Here is a 21,432-nt window from a genome sequence, read left to right as displayed (position 1 = left end):
ATGAGTTCTTCTCATCAGTATTTACTAAGGGAGAGCAGACTGTGGAACGAACATTTACCACAAAAGGGACAAATAAGCCAGATCTCATTGTGGATTTCACGCCGAAGGAAATAATACTGAGGCTAAGCAAACTCAAAACAAATAAGTCACCAGGGCCAGATGGGATTCATCCGAGGGTATTAATGGAATTAAGGGATGAACTAGCAACCCCCCTACATTATATCTTTAGCAAGTCACTATCATCAGGTATAGTACCAAAAGATTGGAGAATAGCAGAGGTAGTGCCAATATTCAAAAAAGGAAAAAAGGAAGATCCCTCACAAGAGATTGATTAATAAAATGGAGAACCTAGGATTGGGTGAAAATATCTGCAGATGGGTAGGGAATTGGCTATGTAATAGAGAACAAAGAGTGGTTGTGAATGGTGCCGTATCAGATATGATACCGGTACTAAGTGGAGTGCCCCAGGGTTCGGTTTTGGGGCCCATTTTGTTTAACATTTTTATTAACGATATTGGGATAGGGTTACTCAGCAATGTATCCATCTTTGCGGACGATACAAAACTTAGCAAAGTCATCAAATCATCAGAAGATGTCACCATGCTTCAAAATGATCTTGCAATTCTAGATGAGTGGGCAAAAAAATGGAAGATGAGGTTCAATGTAGATAAATGTAAGGTTATGCACCTTGGGAGACACAACCAGTGTGCAAGTTACAACCTTAGCGGAGAGGAACTGGGTAATTCCATACTTTAAAAGGATCTAGGAGTCCAAATAGACAGCAAACTGGGATGTAGTGCCCATTGTAATGTAGCTACAAAAAAGGCCAACAAAATTCTGGCATGTATTAAGAGGAGAATGGAAACTAGGAACTCAAGGGTAATTATGCCACTGTATAAAACATTGGTGAGACCTCACCTCGAGTACGGAGTGCAGTTCTGGGCCCCACACTATAAAAAGGACATCATAGAATTAGAAAAAGTCCAAAGGCGAGCAACAAAGCTCATTAGGGGAATGGAGAATTTAAGCTACGGAGAGAGATTAAGCAATGTGGGACTATTTACATTAGAAAAGAGACGTTTAAGGGGGGACATGCTTAACATGTACAAGTATATCAAGGGCCAATATAAGGAACTGTCACACACCCTCTTTTCTACTAGAAAGGAATCTAGGACACGAGGGCATGAGTATAGATTAGAAGAAAAAAGACTTCATTCAGCTAGTAGAAAGAATATTTTTATGGTCAGAACAGTCAAACTCTGGAACTCTCTTCCCAGAGAGGTGGTAACGGCTGGCTCATTAAATGCGTTCAAGGCAAAGTTGGACAAACATTTACTGGAGAAAAACATCCATGGGTACAAGTAAGAAATATAATTTGTCTGTAAAATACCAGAACCTACCAAATCAGCAATGGATATCTATACCAGGTTGAACTAGATGGACGCAAGTCTTTTTTCAGCCTTACCTACTATGTAACTATGTAACATGTGAGGTGAAAAAGTTTAGAGGCAGAAGATTCTGTGGGGAGATTGATTGGGATGTTAATGGAGGAAGAAATGGAGGAAGCAAAATGATCAAGGAGTTTAGTGGAAATGCCAGTGAGACAGTAAATGGCAGCCTCTTGAAGGTGAAAAGGCATATAGCATGGACCTCAAATGTAGACAATGTAAGGGAAGGTTCTGGAGGTATGCACTGGTGGGAGTAACTGCAATGGCTAGGAGATGCAGGAAATTGAAGATAAAAAGGATGGGAACCAAATTGTTAAAGACAGATGTGGCATGCCTGGTGGCACAGAAGAGAGGAAGATAATTTGTGGGTGACAGGTGAGAACAAAGACCAGCTTTAGGAGGGGATGTTCTAACATCCGCACCCAGCTCCGCCCCCTATCGCCGCCCATCGCATTCATAATTATCGCACATGCACTAACATATGCGATAATTATGGCAAAGGACAGCTCTTGCGTTAAGAGCTGTCCTTTGCGGTGAGTCAGCGGGTCCCATCAGGTCCTGGCGGCTCCCCCCTCCCTCCCTTACCTGGCTGCTGCTGCTGCAGCAGCAGCGGGGCTGGCTCTCCTCCTCCCTGCACCCGGAAGAGGATCAGTGCAGGGAGGAGGAGGTCACAGGGTCCGGGCAGCACAGCTCTGTGCTGCCCAGACACATGTGAGGGGGGGCGATGTGGAGTGTCGGAGTGGCGGGGGGGTGGTGTTAGAAGCCCATAGGCTTCTATGGGGCATCGCCAGATTTTTCTGGTGATGCCCCCCTGCCCTTGTAACCCGGCGGGGGATGCTAAAGGCCCCCATACATTAGTCCGACTTGTCCTAAGGACAAGTCGGACCTGATTTCACCCTGCAGCTCCCCGGGAGGGGGACACACGAGTAGGCACTTGATGTGCCAAGGTTTGCATATGATAAATCGCATGGATTTATCATATGCGGTCCCCGGGGAGCTGCAGGAGGAGGGAGCCGTGCGGGGTAGTCTTCAGCGGGCGGGGGATGCCGGCTATAGAGAGCCGAGCAGGGGGAGGCTGCATAGGGAGCCGGGCAGGAGGAGGGTGACAGCGGGAGCAGCGCGCCGGGCAGGGAGGATGACGCTGGCTGCCAGGCAGTGGCGGGAGCTGGGAGGAACACAGATAACTTGAAAAAAAAGCCCATACAGAATGACTAGCAAGCCATTGATTGGCTGAGACCTCTCTCAGCCAATCGCTGATTGTGTGTTCCTCCCGGCTCCCGCCACTGCCCGGCAGCCAGCGTCATCCTCCCTGCCCAGCGTGCTGCTCCCGCTGTCACCCTCCTCCTGCCCGGCTCCCTATGCAGCCTCCCCCTGCTCGGCTCTCTATAGCCGGCATCCCCCGCCCGCTGAAGACTACCCCGCACGGCTCCCTCCTCCTGCAGCTCCCCGGGGACCTCTCACCATTATGAAAAAAGCTTAATGTTTCAATTATTTTTTCTTTTTTATGTTTTCACAATTTTAATGTAACTTTAACTTCAGTGCCACTGGCAACATATGTAAATGAAGTATTGTAGAAAAAGAATAATGGTGATACTGCAGGGACGTTACATCTGCATCTGCTTTTTACTCCCTGAGTTTTTGGATATCTCAATGGTAGTGCAGAAGTGCATTTAAAATATTGCCGTGGTACCAGGGTAGTATTGACTTACTGTATGCCATAGTACACAAATACTTTGTGTATTACATGGTTTCTACCAGTGTCGGTCATTTCTCGCTTACCCCATTATGGTCCAAGTAGGACCTGATTCTTGCACGTTGAACAGAGAAAGCATAAAACATTTTTTAAATTGGAAACTTTGACCACGTTCCTGACAATACACGCCAGAACTATGACATACAAGTGTTTTTGGTTAGTTTGTGTTTCAGGCATTTTTGTTTTAGATGTTATACTTTGCTTTTATTGTTTTCTGTTTTATTTGATTTTAGCCAGTTATAAAAAATGCTTCTCGAAGACATTCTCTCTGCACTCTGGAGCCTGTATAGCAATAATTACACAGGCTTGGTTTTATTTTACCACTCCTGTGTGGTTTTATATTTTTTATTCTCCTTGCATAGGTCAGTCAACAGGTCCTGCAGTTGATGATAATGCTCTAGAGAGCAGCTCCTGTGAGTCTCTGGTTTACTACAACATTACAGTTTTACTTTTATTGTTGTGTCCATGAGAACCCCAGATCCTCCCTATTACAGCGGAGGTTATGGAACACTGTTTTCCCCTATCAGCTGGAAGATTTGTTTGTTTGAACAGTTTATGCTCTCACTTGCCCAGTCTTCAGGCTCCTGAAATTCAAGTTGAGGAGTTTGTTTGATTTGTGTGTCTACGTCTCTTGAGAGAAATGCTGTAGATGTACGCAGAAGAGGGTCATTTACAAACCGCACAAAAATAAATGCAGGGGCGCAGCACATTTTTCAATATTAATAACACATCTTTATTCACTGTGTACATACATCAGATCGTTCTGTGACTTGAGCGCTCTGCAACTCCAATTGTTTATTATTGTCAATATTTTGGGGGCTGTATTGGGAGCAAAGCTAAAAAGTGCAAGTGATTTTGCACCTGGAGAAAACTATGGGCCCAATTCAGACCGGCTCTCTAGGCAGTTGAAACTCGACCCGATGAACGCCCCCCCCCCTTCCCCCCGCCCACATCCTCTCTGTAGCATGCCCTCGCATTGGCCGAAGGGGACAGAAACCATTCCATGATTGCCGACCATCGAATGATTTCTCTCCCTCAGTGAAAACCGACTTTTATTTCAGCCGGAGATGGGCGAAAACGGGGCGGACCCCCATAAAACCCTGCTCCGGCCCAGTGTCTGCCCCACTCGGGAGTGAACGGCTCAGCGGGTGTGAAACTCACGGAATGGGTCTGAATATGCCCCTATGTTGCACTGCAGATGGGGCAGAGAAATTTAGATTTGATATTGGATGTATCCAAACTCAAACCTCAATTGCAATGCAAAAAAAAAATGTCCATGATTTGTTGGCTACATGCAAAAGCAGCCAGTATCACCCTGCATGCAAAAACGTCAAATAAAATACATGTTTTTGCACCCCATGTAGTGCAACATGAGGCCTGATTCATATACAGATGGAAGCATGGGAGCAGCAGTGATAGCACAATATGCTAATGTAGCATGAGTAGTCATGCATCATCAGATCATCTGCGGCACTATGGGGTTATGCAAGGCGGCCACAGCAGATACAACACACAGACTAGGAAATCTCCCTCACAAAGGGGGCAACACGCCATACCGCATCAGACTATTAAAACGCCGAACTGCATCCTACATCGCAGACCCATTGACACGCAGACACATGCACAATACAGGTCTGGTGCATGTGCAAAATACTGAACATCGGTATCTGAATGAAGCCCGTGGTTTGTTCCAGGTCTGTTATTTGCTTTTTTTTTTTTACTTGGGAATATGTGTTAATAAGGCTTTAAAGATTTCTGCTGATAGGGAACGATTTAAATAAATGTGATACATAAAAGGTATTCAAACCACTGGAACATGGGTGTAACAAGGGGTGCCACTGCTATGTGAAAGGGGTCCGGGACCCAAGTTATAAAGTTGCATACAATATAATGTTACATAATAACAACTGGGGCACTTAATATTGTACAATATAGTTGTAAAGTTGCATACTATGAACTGGGGCACTGGGTTATGATAGTCCAGAACTGATTGCATGAGACCCTAAAGGTGCGTACACACTGACCGATATGTTGGCCTTTCGATTGAACATCCAATCTCTATGAGCAATATATCTGTGAAAAGCATCGTTCACAGATATATTGCGTCAGCCAATGCCCAATGCATCTAGAAATATATTGGGGAATCGTGCTGTGTGTATGGGCGATCTCGTACAGCTGAGCAGGGAACCTCTAGTAATCACAGCTCAGTGGGCAGGTGCATGCAAATGTGTCCGCCCACTTGTGATGTCAGTCCCGATGGATCGGCCAGTGTGGATGGTGGACATGCTTCCCAATCCAGATGCAGATATATCTATTAGTGTGTACCCAGCTATAGAGTCACAATAACTAAGACAATCACCCACTCTTCCCTTAGGGGTACATTTATCTATTATCTTCTAGAAGGTGCTAAATAAATTAATTCCTATTACAGATCCACAGGTTACCTTAAAAACATGAACTGTTGGTAGATCTTGAGGACCGGTTTGAACATCCCTGTTCTAGAAGGTGCTAAATAAATAATAAGAAATAAATAAATAGTCAGGGTTCTACCTTACCAGATGATGCAGCCAGGAGCAGCTGGATACAACAGTTCCAGATTAGTAATTTGAAGCACAGGAAATGCGTCTATGCTGGAATTCAGAGCAGATCCACTTCTGCAGAATACATGGACAAGCTAGAATACAGAGTGGCCTAGCAACATTCAACTGGAGAGTGTAACTCAGCCAAACAGGTGTTCTGGCAGGTGTTAGAACAGGCCAGGAATACAGGATCTAACTGAAAGGTGCAGCTCAGACAAACAAACGGAACCAGGAGTAGGAATCAGCAGGTCACACAGCAACTATAACCAGTAGGTCCTGGCAGGGGAGAATGCAATAAAAATGAAAAACAGACAATCGGAAAGGCAGATTAAAAGCAACCATCATTGATTAAGGCTCCTAGCTGCACAGTCCCAGCCAGAGGTGCCGATTTATGTTTTGCTGGTGGGTGCTCTAGCAAGTTGAAAGGCTCAATAAGCAAATACAGTGGCCAGGCATTGGGACTCTGGTGTTACGGGCACGTGGGTGCTCATTCATTCCTGTGGGTGCTCGGGCCCTTGAGCACCCACAGAATCGGCACCTATGGTCCCAGCTCTTCCCACAGCTGATAGGCCTCTCTGTTGCCTAGCAACCTGCGGGGAGCCACCGGATGTAAGTAACCAGATGTCCCACTGGCCTAGCAATGACCGGCACCAGCACTGTACTGCTTGTTAACACAGTATAATTTGGCATAAGAACTGGAGGACACTCTAATATAGCACATTATATACAGGAGGAACTGTATTGTGGCATAATAAGAAATGGGGGCTATGTATGAAAGGGCAATGACATTTTTACAATTTGATATCATGTAAACTAGGGAATTAATGGTTCATAAAATAAACTAGGATATTGGGCATAATATTAAATAGGTCACTAGAGTGGTTCAGAAAATGAATTAGGATATTAAAATGGGGCAAAACAATAACTGCCGTGGAGAGATTTCTGTCAAGATGCATTAGGATAGGGGAGCTTTCAAAATGTTGCTGTGAGGCCCATAAAGTTCTGGTTACGCACCGAATGTTTTCTTTCATAAAATAAAATCAGATTTTTGCATTCGTGATCCAAATAATGAGGTTTACAGCAGCAATCTGGCATTCTGCACAGAACTCCCCAGTCCACACCTGTATATAAGGTATATATACAGGTGTATAAATATGCTTCTTCCACTCCTGGCTGTATACTGCAGCACAGTAGAAAAACAGGTGTCTGGCAAAGCAATACGGGAGCATTTAGTGATCAGATCGAGTATATGGGATCCTTAGTTGCCAGTGCCCTTCAATGCTTTAGGACAGTGGTTCCCAACCTGGGGTACTAGTACCCCTGGGGGTACTCTGCAGAACAGTTGGGGGTACGTGAAAATAATATTGGTAATGGCGGAAGATGAAAAAGTATTTTGATGGCAGAAGAAGAAGACCCATTGCTATGGAGAAAAACCATGTTGTGTCACTTATGGTTCTGTCTTCAGCATCATCAGCGTCTCATTGTGCTTTTGCCTGACCAGCAATCCAATAGGAGCTACCCATGCTGCCCTCAGACATCAGCGATCATCTGCCCTGCACTGACATGGGTGGAAGAAGCAGCGGCATTAATCCTACAGGTGTTTGTGGGAACCCTGGAGACAATACACAGCCAGCGACCAGACATGGAAGGGCACGATTCATGTCCGCTACTCCTTAATATAAGGACATGCATAAGGATACGCATACCACTCACTTCCACTCCACTCATAAGTACTGTCTATATTTTATATTTCGAGGAGGGGGTACTCATCAATGAAAAGCCTAATCAAGGGGTACGGGAGAGAAAAAAGGTTGGGAACCACTGCTTTAGGACACAGCATAGGTATCTCCCTAGTTTCCTCTGTTGCTGGGACTGTGTGTAGGTAAGCGCTGAGTATTAGATCAGCTAAGAAAGGATAGAACAAGGATATGCAGGCTTACATATCTCACCCCTTGAAGAAGTCTTATGGACGAAACATGCAGGGTTTCTCACATTGATTTGCTACTTCAAAAAGATAAGGAAATTGTTTTGTTTTTCTTTTTCATTGTCAAATGTTTTATAATATATATATATGTATATATATAGACATTGGAGGGGCTCTGCACACACTAAATTAACTGATAATAAATAGTGGAGATTTGGTTCATGAATTGATCAATGCATTTAAGCCCGCAGCCCCCTTCAAGGGACCCCACTTTTCTGCAGGTCCTAACACTATCGCTGAAAATGGCTACAATACACATAGCTATCACATCAATGTTTGATTCCAGGCATGCTATCAGGTCTAAAGCTCACAGCAGACTTTGCTTTTATAGGTGAGCAGCTACCAACACACCTGTCACTAATCATCTAGGGAAATGGCTAACACAAGCTATGGAATCTTAGTTAAAAACAGGGTGCATGAGAGAATGTGACCACAATAAGACTAATTAAAAAAATTAATGTAATGTAGGGGGCTGTAGGCTTAAATGCATTGATCAATTCATGAACCAAATCTCCACTATTTATTATCACAGGCTCCTGGAGACTCCGTGATACTCGGTTGACACGTTTTTCTGGTGCCCTATCCAGCCATTTGCACATTAACTCCTGGAGACCCTGTGATACTTGGTCTACACGCTTTTAGAAATTGCATTTACTTGTGAACAGAGGGATACCCAATTTTCTTTTGTATTGGTGTTGAAGTCCATCTGCCCACCCTAAAGGAAATTGCATCCTTTTGTGAACGGAGGGGACGTGATACGGCGAGGGGACGTGATACGCATACTCCTGACCTGTTCATACCCCCACTATCCACAATGGCATGGAGTTAATTTTATAAAGTGTGGCGAGCGTCCCCTTAAAAGCATGGCAAGGGGCCGTGGAATACACGTCAAGTAATCCATGTCCCCTCGCGGGGCTCGATAGCGCACACCACCTCCCATTGACCTTCATGTGCGGCGGCAGCGGGCTCCCAGCTCCTGTTCACCTGGAGGCAGCAGAAAGAAGCAGGTGAGCCCCCCCGCCCCACATTATAAGCTCCCCCCGGCATTACATCAGCGGCCGCCCTCTCCCCTGCATCCCTGCATTACATACGACCCCGCCAACCCCCCCCCCCCGCCACCGGCACCACCCTCCCCCCCGGGCCTGCCACCGCCAGCACCCCCCAAACCCTGAACATCGCTAGCAATTTACAAACACACTTTTATTATGTACACATGCATGCAACACTTAGGCTAAACAACTCCAGCACACCTAAAACACTCCATCACATTTTTTTAGACCAATTATTTTACAATAAATAACCCAACGCCCCATGGTAAGCCCTGTTTCCCTTGGTGAAACAGGCACAGAATAAAAGACAAAGGTGCCTTAATGTGGCCCAATTAGTTTGGCCGATGATGTGCAAACTGCTTTTAAAACCCACACCCCATTACTTAATCATAATATAATTATTAAGAATGGAACCGCATCAATATATTTCATCATCACATCATGTTAAACTGTATGCTGATGTTAAAAACTCACTATAAAGGAGGGTTATGAATCTATATATCCTAAAATTGGCATAAAATGGCACACTTAACATAATATGTCAACATATTCACAGGAACATACACACAACCGCTCCAGCCACAAGTTCCACCACAAGTGATGGAGGACGATGACGAAATTATTCTGGAGACAGTAGAGTCCTTTGAACCTGTGGAGGAAGCAACACAGCCAGATGTCATGCAAAGGCCAACAAGCCTCAGGCCACCTCAAAATACCCCAGTTACCCAACCAGCCCCCTACAGTACCTAGTGATGATGAGTTGGCAAGGTCATTTGGAGTCAGGTGGAGTTTATGTCTAATCAAACCAATCAGATGCAAAACATGCAGGGCTATTTTAGGAATATGTGCCAACAATTGTGTAGGGTAACCAACACCACCCGTGTAACTGCTGGCACAAAAATACGAATGGATGCCACTATCGATAGCCGAGTATGAGAAATCAGTCAATCACTAAGGGCACAAACTGATTGACTTAGAACACTCAATGAGAGTGTTGGTGCTCACACCCAACTTTCCACCCAATCAGAAAAATATAATTCTTCCTGCCCTATCAACTGTCAGCAGTATGTCAAGCACGCTTATCAGTACCTCACCAACTACGCCGCCACGTAGAAGTGTCCGTGCCAGGGGTGGTGTAGGCAAAGGCGGAAAGAGGGATGCAGTAGAACCCAGCCCAGAAAGCCTAAATTATGGGGGAAGGGGGGGAGGGGGTTGTCTTTCTCTTACAATTCTTGATTGTCATTATAGTTTCCAACAACTGCACTGTTTGTACAAATGTATATGTGTACATTTTTTCTGTGATGTGATCGGCACGCCCATGCACTGTCGCGATGCAACCCTGGGGATGCAACCCTGGGACCGTATGAAAAAAAAATATTCCAAAATCTGTAAAAATCCCTTATCCAAAATGCTCTTGGTCCGGAGCATTTCGGATAAGGGATACTCAACCTGTATAGGGTATCCGGATGGCTGACAATCAATAGCTTAACACTAGAGGTTAACAAAGGTCAACACAAACAAAAGGTTGACATGGGAAAGGTCGACACCTGAAAAGGTCAACTCGAATTTTGGGGATTTTTTTTTCTTACTTTACCATCCCTGTGGACTCCAATTGCATGGTTCGCTTCACTTGCATGGCAAGCGAAGCGAGCCATGCGAGGGGACGCGGTACACTAATTGTGGATCCATGTACGCAGGTGTCGAGAATGACACAAAAAACCTGAAAAACATATGTCGAACTGTTTTATGTGTCCACCTTCTCTATGTCGACCTTTTGCTTGTGTTGAACTTTTGTCAATGCTGACTTTGCGCATGTACATACTTGTTGTATAACTTGGGTGCCAGACCTTCGTCTTCACAAAATGACACCACTATTTTTCTCTTCCTGCACACAACATTAAAGAACATAAACATTGTTCCATCAAGCTTCTCCTCTTCCTCTGACCCTCACGGTTGGAGCCTGTAGTTCTTCACAGGTTTCACATCATTCACAGCAGCAGAGAATACGTCTGTTGTCTCCAGTGGCATCAAAACTCAGCAAATTTTCAGCAGTATATACTGCTGCACATGTGTATAATGTTGGCATGTACTCCATGACCCTTATATTGTGTCCAAATCTGGCTCTGGTACTTGCCAGGGACTCCTCAGTCGTTCACCTCACCGCACGTCCCAGGTTGTCTCACACCCCCCATGCATACAGGTTTACTTGGCCTTACGCTGACTGGTGCCTATAGTTCGCCAACTCTCAAATTTTTAAATACCTAGAGCATTTCAAAACAGCCAGCGGTGGGGAAGTAGGATTCTTGTCGGCAATTGTCCGTACTTACTAGAACCTATCTTTCAGTAGTGACGTTATACATGACAGAGAGACAGGGTTGTTTGTCACTCGCACAGGACTGTCCTCTAATATTAAAGGGACACTGCTAGGACCCCCGTACGTAATATGTAAAGTACTGTGTCTATAGTCTAGACTTCGGAGGTGTGCTACCACTGGACAACAAAGTATACATGTACACAGTGTTTCAGAGGAAACAAGAAAAAAGATTGTCCCTGGTGTGGTGCACCTGTTACAAAAATGATACAATAATATTTAACTTTTAATTCATCATTTAAAAACTTGCGAAATATAAAACACAAAAAGACTAGATAGAAGTGATAGACAAAAAGATAGAGTAAGTGTGTTTAAAATAAGGTGGTTGGAAGGCGACGCACTATCACCTGTTCTATTTTAATTCATATAAGGATATGTCCTCACAGGTTTATAGTGATGTGACACCTCAGAAAGAGAAATGCCCGTATCTGGCTATCTGAATAGTGAGTCACAGGCACTGTATGTCCCGTGTACCCTATTTATCAGGATAGATGCTATATTGCTTGTCGCTATCCTAAAATAGGGATCTCACGAACCCAGTGTCAAATTGTGGCAAAATATGACAGTCTCAAGTTTGAAAGAGCTAGAGTTACCAAACCTGTAAATCAAATGCAGAGTGCTTTAAATGTGCAAATGTTGTGGTCTGCAAATATATTTTGAAGCATCCACCTATTATTCGCAATGCTATGTCCGTCTGCCTGTGCTGTGTCCAAAAAGCTGTATATGTGTATCACCAAAATAACTGTGTCAGCATGACTCTTGGTTCATAGGGTCACTCCAGCATTAACAGTGTATGAGTATCACTGTATAAGGGGGTGGTTATAATTCCACACTAAAAGGGCCCTAGTTTATAGGGTTACCCCAGCGAAGTGGTTATAATTCCACAGTCAATTATATCTGGGAGTGGTCTTAATTCCACAGTAACAGCGTGATGTTCAGAAAATTGTAAAACAGTTCAGAATAATGCTGAAATTAGTGGTTTTAATTCCACTTTATAGAAAGTCATAGATAGAGCACAGTTTGGGATGTTGACGTGGTCACATATATATTTGATATTTAAGTGGTTTTAATTCCACAGTAACAGCGTGATGTTCAAGAAATTACAAGGTAGTTCAGAATAATGCTGAAATTGGTGGTTTTAATTCCACTATATAGAGAGTCATAGATAGAGCACAGTTTAGAGTATTGGCGCGGTCACATATATATTTAGTATTCAAGTGTGGGTAGGTGCACGTGATGCCACCTCAGGTACCAGTAATGATTTACAAATGGTTTGCAGTTATGTATCTGCTTTACAGATCTGAACAGGGCTAACACAAAGTTCGCTAGGACTCGCAACTGACTGTAGATTTCAGCACCGTGGCTGTGTCTGCAGAGTCCTCAGAGTAATTGTTATACTGTGTTTATTTGTACAAGACACATAATATGGTAACAGTATCAATATTGTGTTTACAGCACTGTATATATTCAGTTGTATAGTAGCCCACACTGCATGTCGGATCTGCTGTCTGGATGAAATAAAGAAAAATTCAAATAACCCCCTAGGGATATAGCAGCAGTCGACCATGCAGTGTCGACATTTAACTTGGTAATGGCTCAAAGCTGCTATCAATAATAGCACCGTTGCTATGAATCAGTGCCACAGTTTACCATATTCTATGGGTAAATATAGTAAATGCCCGGGCTGAGGTCACTCAATCAATGAGTATATGTCAATACTGCCGCCTGGGTAGACCAGGATTCTATATTGCAATGAGGCAGTACACCTTGTAAGTCTAAGGTGTTACAGGTAAAGCCCTGTAATCGGGTTTTTACCTAATAGCCTGTGGGAAAAGATTACAGATCAAAATACATTTCTAACAGAGTGCGTCGCCAAACAGCACACCGCTAGCCCTTGACTTTCTATAAAGTGGAATTAAAACCACTAATTTCAGCATTATTCTGAACTGTTTTACAATTTTCTGAACATCACGCTGTTACTGTGGAATTAAGACCACTCCCAGATATAATTGACTGTGGAATTATAACCACTTCGCTGGGGTAACCCTATAAACTAGGGCCCTTTTAGTGTGGAATTATAACCACCCCCTTATACAGTGATACTCATACACTGTTAATGCTGGAGTGACCCTATGAACCAAGAGTCATGCTGACACAGTTATTTTGGTGATACACATATACAGCTTTTTGGACACAGCACAGGCAGACGGACATAGCATTGCGAATAATAGGTGGATGCTTCAAAATATATTTGCAGACCACAACATTTGCACATTTAAAGCACTCTGCATTTGATTTACAGGTTTGGTAACTCTAGCTCTTTCAAACTTGAGACTGTCATATTTTGCCACAATTTGACACTGGGTTCGTGAGATCCCTATTTTAGGATAGCGACAAGCAATATAGCATCTATCCTGATAAATAGGGTACACGGGACATACAGTGCCTGTGACTCACTATTCAGATAGCCAGATACGGGCATTTCTCTTTCTGAGGTGTCACATCACTATAAACCTGTGAGGACATATCCTTATATGAATTAAAATAGAACAGGTGATAGTGCGTCGCCTTCCAGCCACCTTATTTTAAACACACTTACTCTATCTTTTTGTCTATCACTTCTATCTAGTCTTTTTGTGTTTTATATTTCGCAAGTTTTTAAATGATGAATTAAAAGTTAAATATTATTGTATCATTTTTGTAACAGGTGCACCACACCAGGGACAATCTTTTTTCTTGTTTCCTCTGAAACACTGTGTACACGTTATACATGACAGCAGTGACTGTGGACAGGATGTTCTAACATCCGCAGCCCAGCTCCGCCCCCCCTTCGCCGCCCATTGCATACATAATTATCGCATATGCTCTAACATATGCAATAATTATGGCAACGGACAGCTCTTGCGTTAAGAGCTGTCCTTTGCGGTGAGTCAGCGGGTCTTGGCGGCTCCCCCTCCCTCCCTTACCCGGCACTGCTGCTGCTGCGCCGGGCTCTCCTCCTCCCTGCACCCGGAAGAGGGATTACAGTGCAGGGAAGAGGTCACAGTCCAAGCAGCACATCTCTGTGCTGCCCAAACACAGGTGAGGGAGAGTCGGTGCGGGGCGAAGGTGGGTCGGTGCGGGGCAGCTGTGGGTCATGGAAGAAGCCCATAGGCTTCTATGGGGCATTGCCACATTTTTCTGGTGATGCCCCCCCGTCGCGGTAACCTGGTGAGCAGTGTTCCCTCTAAGCTGTGCGCGTGTGCGCGCGCACACAACTCGACGAGCGTGCGCACAGACATTACAACAGAGCGCACAAAGCAGCAGTGGTCAACTTTTTGCAGTTGTGGACTCAATTAATGTCTGTTTCATCCATTAACTACATTGTGTGCTGTGTTTTGAATGTTTAATATCATTTTGAAGTAAAGTTAACACAAATGCTGTATGTAGTTTTCCAGTTATATATATATAAGTGACGCACAAAAATTTAAATTTCCTTCCAAAGTTGCACAGCCAAAATCTTTTGCCGCACACAGCCTTCGTAAAATTAGAGGGAACATTGCTGGTGGGGGATGCTTATAGCATCCCAAAATGCGGTAAAAACCCTGATAACGGGGTGTTTACCGCATTTTGAGTTTCTCCCCCTATGAGATGTAAGTATAAGTGGTGATGGAGGTTTTAATAGTGGACAGTCATTGCTGGGGCAGAAATTTATTAGATGCAAAGTACCAACATTGCATTGATGATAAATAGCCATGTTAATTAATCAGTTCACATTACAAGTAGCATCCTTATCATATGTTAATAAATGTAGCAAAAATGCAGTCATTGATAATTAGGCCACCTACTGCACTTACTCCTCCTTCTGGGAGTAAGTAGCTGCTATGCTTTTGTACAGCTGGTACTCGTAGCTATAGTACCAGCGGCGTAACTATAGCACTGCAGCCCCCGCCACCGCAGGGGGGGCGCTGTGCATGTGGGGGCGCCGGGGGCTGCGGTGCTATAGTTAAACCCCCCCTCAATCCCCCGCAGACTTACCTATCGCGCTGGTCCCGGCGGCTCCGTTCTTCTGCTGAGGACCACCACAAAATGGCCGCCCCCATATAGCACACAGTTCTCTGAAACTGTCTGCTGTATGGGGGCGGCCATTTTCTGGTGGTCCTCAGCAGAAGAACGGAGCCGCCGGGACCAGCGCGATAGGTAAGGCTGTGGGGGATTGAGGGGGGGTTTGCATGGACGGCGGGGCGGTGGGGTAGGGGTGCTCGGCGGGGTAGGGGTGCTCGGCGGGGCGGCGATGGGCGGGGGCGCCCCCCCCCCTAATGGCCGGGGGGGCGCCCCCCCCCCTAACGGCCGGGGGGCGCCCAAAATGTAGCTACGCCACTGTATAGTACCCAGATCTGACTTCCATGGCTGACCCCAAATATTCCTAGACTATCCACAGCAGAGCCTCTGACCTCCCCCTATCAATGGAGATGCAGGTGATAACTGTTGGGTAGTGTGGAATGTGGGATGTGGAACTTTGTGTCATTGGCCAAATATACCACCCCCTCCCCCTCATACACAATCTTGGGATCATGTAATTGATTATTTTGGGACAGGGCTAAGATGGTGTGACTTTCTCCCCCTGAAGACTGTAGGTACTTCCCAAAATGCTGAAGTTTCCTGAACATAATAAGCAATAAGTATGGATGGATGCAGTTTTTCTTAAATTCAGGCAAATTAAGCCAGGCTACTGAGCCCACTGTTGCCACTTGGCCCTGAACAGTATACTGGCTACCTTATCCAGCCTTCCTTACAGAGTTTCTGTGATAAATTTGCTGCATGGATATAAATCCACGGTACTTGTTTCCTAGCACGGCGCCCACGATTTTCAATCGTATGGCATCTTATGCATTGTATTGCATCGCATGCCATATAGCCGCATGCGCTGCGTTGTGATTTTGGCCCCCTATACGATTTTTAATTGTATAAGCACCCTAAGCAGCCCACGAGGGGCGGCGGTACGCATCCTCCGACCTTTTCATACCCCCACTATCCACGTCGGCGTGGAGTTGATTTTAGATAGTGTGGCAAGCGCAGCGAGCCACCGAGCCCGCGAGGGGACGCGTATTACTTTACATGTATTCTGCGTCCGCTCGCCACACTTCGGGCTCAGTGGCTCGCTGCGCTCGCCACACTATCTAAAGTCCACTCCACACCGACGTGGATAGTGGGGGTCAGAGGACGTGTACCGCCGCCCCTTGCGGGCTCGCTGCGCTCACCACGCTTCGGGTTGGCGTTGATACTGGGGGTGACGTGGGGGTGCTTTAACATTGTAGGCACCCATTACGGTGCTTATGCAATTAATAATCTTATAGGGGGGCCATTTAACATTGAAAACACCCATTAGGGTGCTTATACAATTTAAAATTGTATACCATTGCATTGCATGCCATTGTATGCCATATACAATGGTATACGATTTTAAATTGTATAACATCGGGTGCCATCGTGTCGCATCGCATACCATTGTAAGGCTTATGGTATTCGATGCGATGGGCGCCGTGCTAGGAAACAAGTACCAAATCCACTACATGTTCTAGGTATTGTCTTTATACCTTATTGCTACAGAATTCATTATCAATGCGCTTGGCCCTTATAGACTGCGTTCGCATCTGGCATCTTTTTATGTTATGGGAGTGCATACCTCCCAACTGTCCCATTTTTCGCAGAACCGTCCTGTTTTTTTGGGACAGTCCCGCCCCCCCGTCAGCGGCTGGCAGTGTCCCGTGGCAGGGGCAGTTGGGAGTCGCCCCAGCCTGAAGGGTGTAGATGGTGTGTGCATGCGCGCAGTGTCTTTTTCAGTGGCACAGAGGGTGAAAAACGGGGGCGTGACCGGACGGCACGTCCCGTTTACATAGGCCACGTCCCCTCTTCAGAGGGTTTACAAGTTGGGAGGTAGGGGAGTGTCGTGGGTGTATTGCTGATGCGTTTGTGTACACAGATGCACAATTGTTCACATTGGATGAAGGAACTGAAAGATTGCACTCACATGGGGCTGGTACAAGTACCATGGTGCAATCACTAGTCTAAAGATGCAGCATGCAATAACATAGCGCCTATAAACATAGAGGGGTAGATGTAAGACATGGGGGAGAAGCATTATCAGCGATGTTATGTGAGCTGATACTGCTCCCCCATGTATGAATGTGCTCAGTGACAGGGGGGCTTTGCACCCCTCTCTAAATTGCTGCTGATAGCTACAAGTTGGCATGCCAATATGCGGGGGCAATGTATGAATGATCAGTGACACTGACCATTCCTACACCTGCAACTATCAATTTCAAAAGCTGTAGCATACACCACAGCATAGGTGAGAGGGTGAGACACAGTGCATTATAGACATGGGGCCTCATTCAGATCACATCGGTCCTGCGTGCATTCGCACGCAGCACCGATGTTGCGCGTCTTTGCATGCGCAGGCGGGTATCTGCGCATGTGCAGGCGTATGGTGCGTGCACCCATGACGACCTTTCGGTTCGCCGCACCCATGTCGGCGTGGGGGGGGGGGGGGGCGGAGAAGGGCGGGGGGCGCCGGGCTGCCCCATTACCATATGGGAACGCCCAGCGTTCCCATGAGAACGCTGGGCATTCTCATGATACTGAGGCAGTGACGCAGGTGTGGGGGGCGGGTAGCTGACATCACCGGATGTCAGTTGCCCGCCCATATCCACGCCAGTGTGCGCGCAAATCAGTTGCCCGCCCATATCCACGCCAGTGTGCGCGCAAATGTACGTAATTAAAAAGTCACTTATATAGGTGTGCGCGCTAAACATCATTTGATGGTCGGTGGTTGATGGTTTGATGGTCGGTGACCATCGAAAGATGTGGGCGGTTACCCGAGCCATGCGAATGGATGTTTATGCAAAACATCCATTCGCAGCTGTTCGGGCGAAGCCGCACTTTGAGGGGGGGGGGGGGGGGCAGTCGTTCGCCGGGCGGGGTTTGGTGGACTCGCAAGGCTGTGAATTCGCAGCCTTGCGAATCAACCAGAATAACCCCCATAGACACAGAAAAAAAGTGAAAAACTCCTTTTCCCATGTCGACCTTTGCTTAACAATGTCAACCTAATGCATGTCAACCTTTTTCAAGTGTCAACCTTTTTACTGTCGACCAATAGTGTTTAACCTTTTGACTGTCAACCTTTTTACTGTAGAGCTAATCACCTCAGTAAAGAGGCAAAACAAGAAGCGTTATACTCGCATGACATGTGAGGATATACTACATCTACCCCTGAAAGTGGGCTTCTCAGTCCTTGTACATTAATAGGCACAGCAGAAGAACACAAGGGACGGTTTTGTAGTGTTAGGGCTTGCAGATATATGTAAGTTTATTTGTGTATTTTTGAAGTGCAAAGTAAAATCACAGTCTCTTAAAGCCATGTCCCCCAGCACCGTTACTAGCGGTGTGCGAGTTGAGGCATCCTCACTGCACTATGACCCCTACATTTGACTTGGGGTCTTTCTGAATCAAATTATCACTGGCATCATAATACATTTGTCTGCCTTTGGTAATAATGTACTATTTATTATTAAATATATCTGTTTCCTGAGCTATTGTGCGGAAAATACATGTACAGATATATTTATACTTACTTTGCATGCTGTATGCATATGCACTGGATATTACTGCAATGGCATATGCTAACACTATCTAAATAAAGGTTAATAACATTATAGCCCAGGCTGCATGTTTTATATTAAATATACTGTGTTCATTGTGACACTGTGAGTGGCAGTTCACCATTTAACTTATTCTTGTGGCAGTAATGGAGATATCTGAGATTCCTGTGTGTCATCCTAGTATTTAGCATATTATATGTCACACAAGGTGTGTTTACCTGTTTTTGCATATAATTGTTCCTCCTCAAATAGCTGCATACTAGGCTTCCTCCTTCAGGGGGCACTGCTCTGTTTCATATATAAGATTCAGACTCCACAGACCATTCTCTCACAAGTTAGATTCCCTGCTGCCTTTCTGCCTTGCCTCAGCAGCTTTCACCCTTTCTCATAATCTTCTCCTTTTCAGCTCTCTTCTGAGTCTCTTCCGACACTGCTACTGTTTCTCGCTTTCCTTCATACTTTAATCCTCTTCTCTTTAAGTAGTCACACTTACCTGCTCCCCCCTCCTACTCTGTCCTACCACCTTTCTTATCTTTCTCATACAATTCTATTTGACTGTATTCTTAATCTTTGCATTCTCCACTGTTCTGTCACATATTTTCAATTCACTTTTTGTGTCACACATTTCTCATCTCTCTCACATCTTTCCCATTTGTTCTGAAATCCATTTTATTTTTTTTATTTTTTTTTATTAGTATTATTTTTTATTATGTGCATATTTCCTGCCATGAAGTTGTTCTAAGTTATCACCTGTCTTTACATTTGATAACTGTTTTCTCACTCTTGTCCTTTCCTCTCTCATTGTTTTGCTCACCCATCTGCTTTTTTTTTCTCTTTTAGACTGTTTGTTTTCTGCTAACACGTTACGTGCTGTGTCTTCTTTAAAACCATCTATCTCCTTCTCTTCCGGAGGGGCCATTCTCCCTTTGCCGCCGTATTTTCGGCATCATAGCTCCCCCCAGTCGTGCAACTCCCCGTCCCTTGGCCCCGTTCGGCCTTGGGAGAAAAACATTGGTGGCCGTGGCGATTGGTGTGGTGATGGTCTTAATATTGGTAATCCTAATTCCAGTGTTGGTCAACTCAGTGGGCTCTGATGGCCACTATGAGATGTTGGGCACTTGTCGGATGGTCTGCGACCCCTACCTCAGCAAAACAGGGGCAACCACCACCAGTACCAGCATCAGAGCCGGCACTGGAGCTGAGCCCTTGAGTGACAGAGGACAACCAGCCCCATCAACTTTGGTGCAAGGACCTCAAGGAAAAGCTGGACGTCCTGGTAAACCAGGTCCACCTGGAGAACCTGGGCTACCAGGTCCACCTGGTCCAGTAGGTCCACCAGGAGAACGAGGAGAGTCGGGTAAACCTGGACCACCAGGCTTGCCAGGAGGAGGGGTGAATGGTGCCATCAGCACAGCCACATACACCACTTTTCCTCGTGTGGCCTTCTATGCCGGTTTAAAGAACCCCCATGAAGGTTATGAGGTCCTCAAATTTGATGATGTAGTGACCAACCTTGGGAACAACTACGATGCAGCAAGTGGTCGTTTCAGCTGTACAGTGCCTGGCACATATTTCTTTACCTACCATGTCTTGATGAGAGGTGGAGATGGCACCAGCATGTGGGCGGACCTCTGCAAAAATGGACAGGTGAGTGTCCCACCACTGGCTTTCTACTATTTTTGTCTTGGGATGGCTGAATTATTCTAAATGGAATGAGGTACTGTATAGGGTTAATGAATGAATCACAAAAAGGAATACATATATTGATAAGTGAAGGGAAAGAACTGGTTACATTTCTATAAATAACTGTATCACATTGGCTGATTTGTATCATGTAGATACTGTATTTAAGCTTTTTGTTATAAGACTGAACTTTTTATATGTGTTTTAGATTAACCATATAAGTGTATATAAATGCTGGTGTTGGTGACTTGGAGTTAGGAAACCTTTCAGAAATAGAGGATTCCTAGAAGAGTAAATGTGAACCTTCTACTAAAATTTTAATCAGCGTTCTTCATGTTAATGTACTGTAATGAGATAATGTAAATGTGAAAAAATAATAGCCCTTATTTAAAATGTGGATTAAAGACAATTACATTGACATGTAAAAAGTACAAAATACTAAGAATAAATCATCTGTTATAATCAATAGGCATTACGTAGTGTTATATAAGGTTCTGTATACAATATAAGGTTCTCTATACAAGTTAAATTAATTGGTGGTTAGAATAAAGAACTCATTGTGAGAGCGAAAAAAAATATACAAATAAAGGGAGAAGAATGAGCATTGATCCCAAACTGAACTTCTGTATGATCTGCTCTGGAGTAGCGCCCTGATTGGCACTATCAGAATTAATTACCATGAAAAAGCAAGCTAGCCCAGAGGGAGAATGAGTAATGAGGAATAACTAAGGGGGCTATGAACTTACATTGGGCAGCTAGATATCTGCCGTCATAATGTATTAAAGGGTCTCATTGCGGCTCATAGCACATAGCACATAATGGACTGTGGTGCCTGCCTAGTTACATGCTTTTGTTAGCTTAGCATATCACTTAGGTGCAGACGCAATCATCACAATGGATGGCTTATTAAACTGAATGCCTAAGG

General features: G+C 44.9%; 1 protein-coding gene across 1 annotated transcript in view; it reads left to right on the top strand.

The window, feature by feature from the left end:
• Positions 1–19,145: 19,145 nt before the first annotated feature.
• The window catches only part of C1QL1 (complement C1q like 1), a 112,927-nt gene continuing 110,640 nt past the window's right edge, over positions 19,146–21,432 (top strand). The window contains exon 1 of the mRNA XM_083147457.1: positions 19,146–20,471. Coding sequence (XP_083003583.1) covers positions 19,863–20,471 — 609 coding nt within the window. The 5' untranslated portion in view covers positions 19,146–19,862. The remainder of the gene's footprint in view (positions 20,472–21,432) is intronic.

This window comes from Crinia signifera, chromosome 6, assembly GCF_055691185.1.
Source record: "Crinia signifera chromosome 6, ASM5569118v1, whole genome shotgun sequence".
NCBI lineage: Eukaryota > Metazoa > Chordata > Amphibia > Anura > Myobatrachidae > Crinia > Crinia signifera.
Note: the sequence above shows the minus strand (reverse complement) of the source record. Positions and strands in the feature narration are given on the sequence as shown.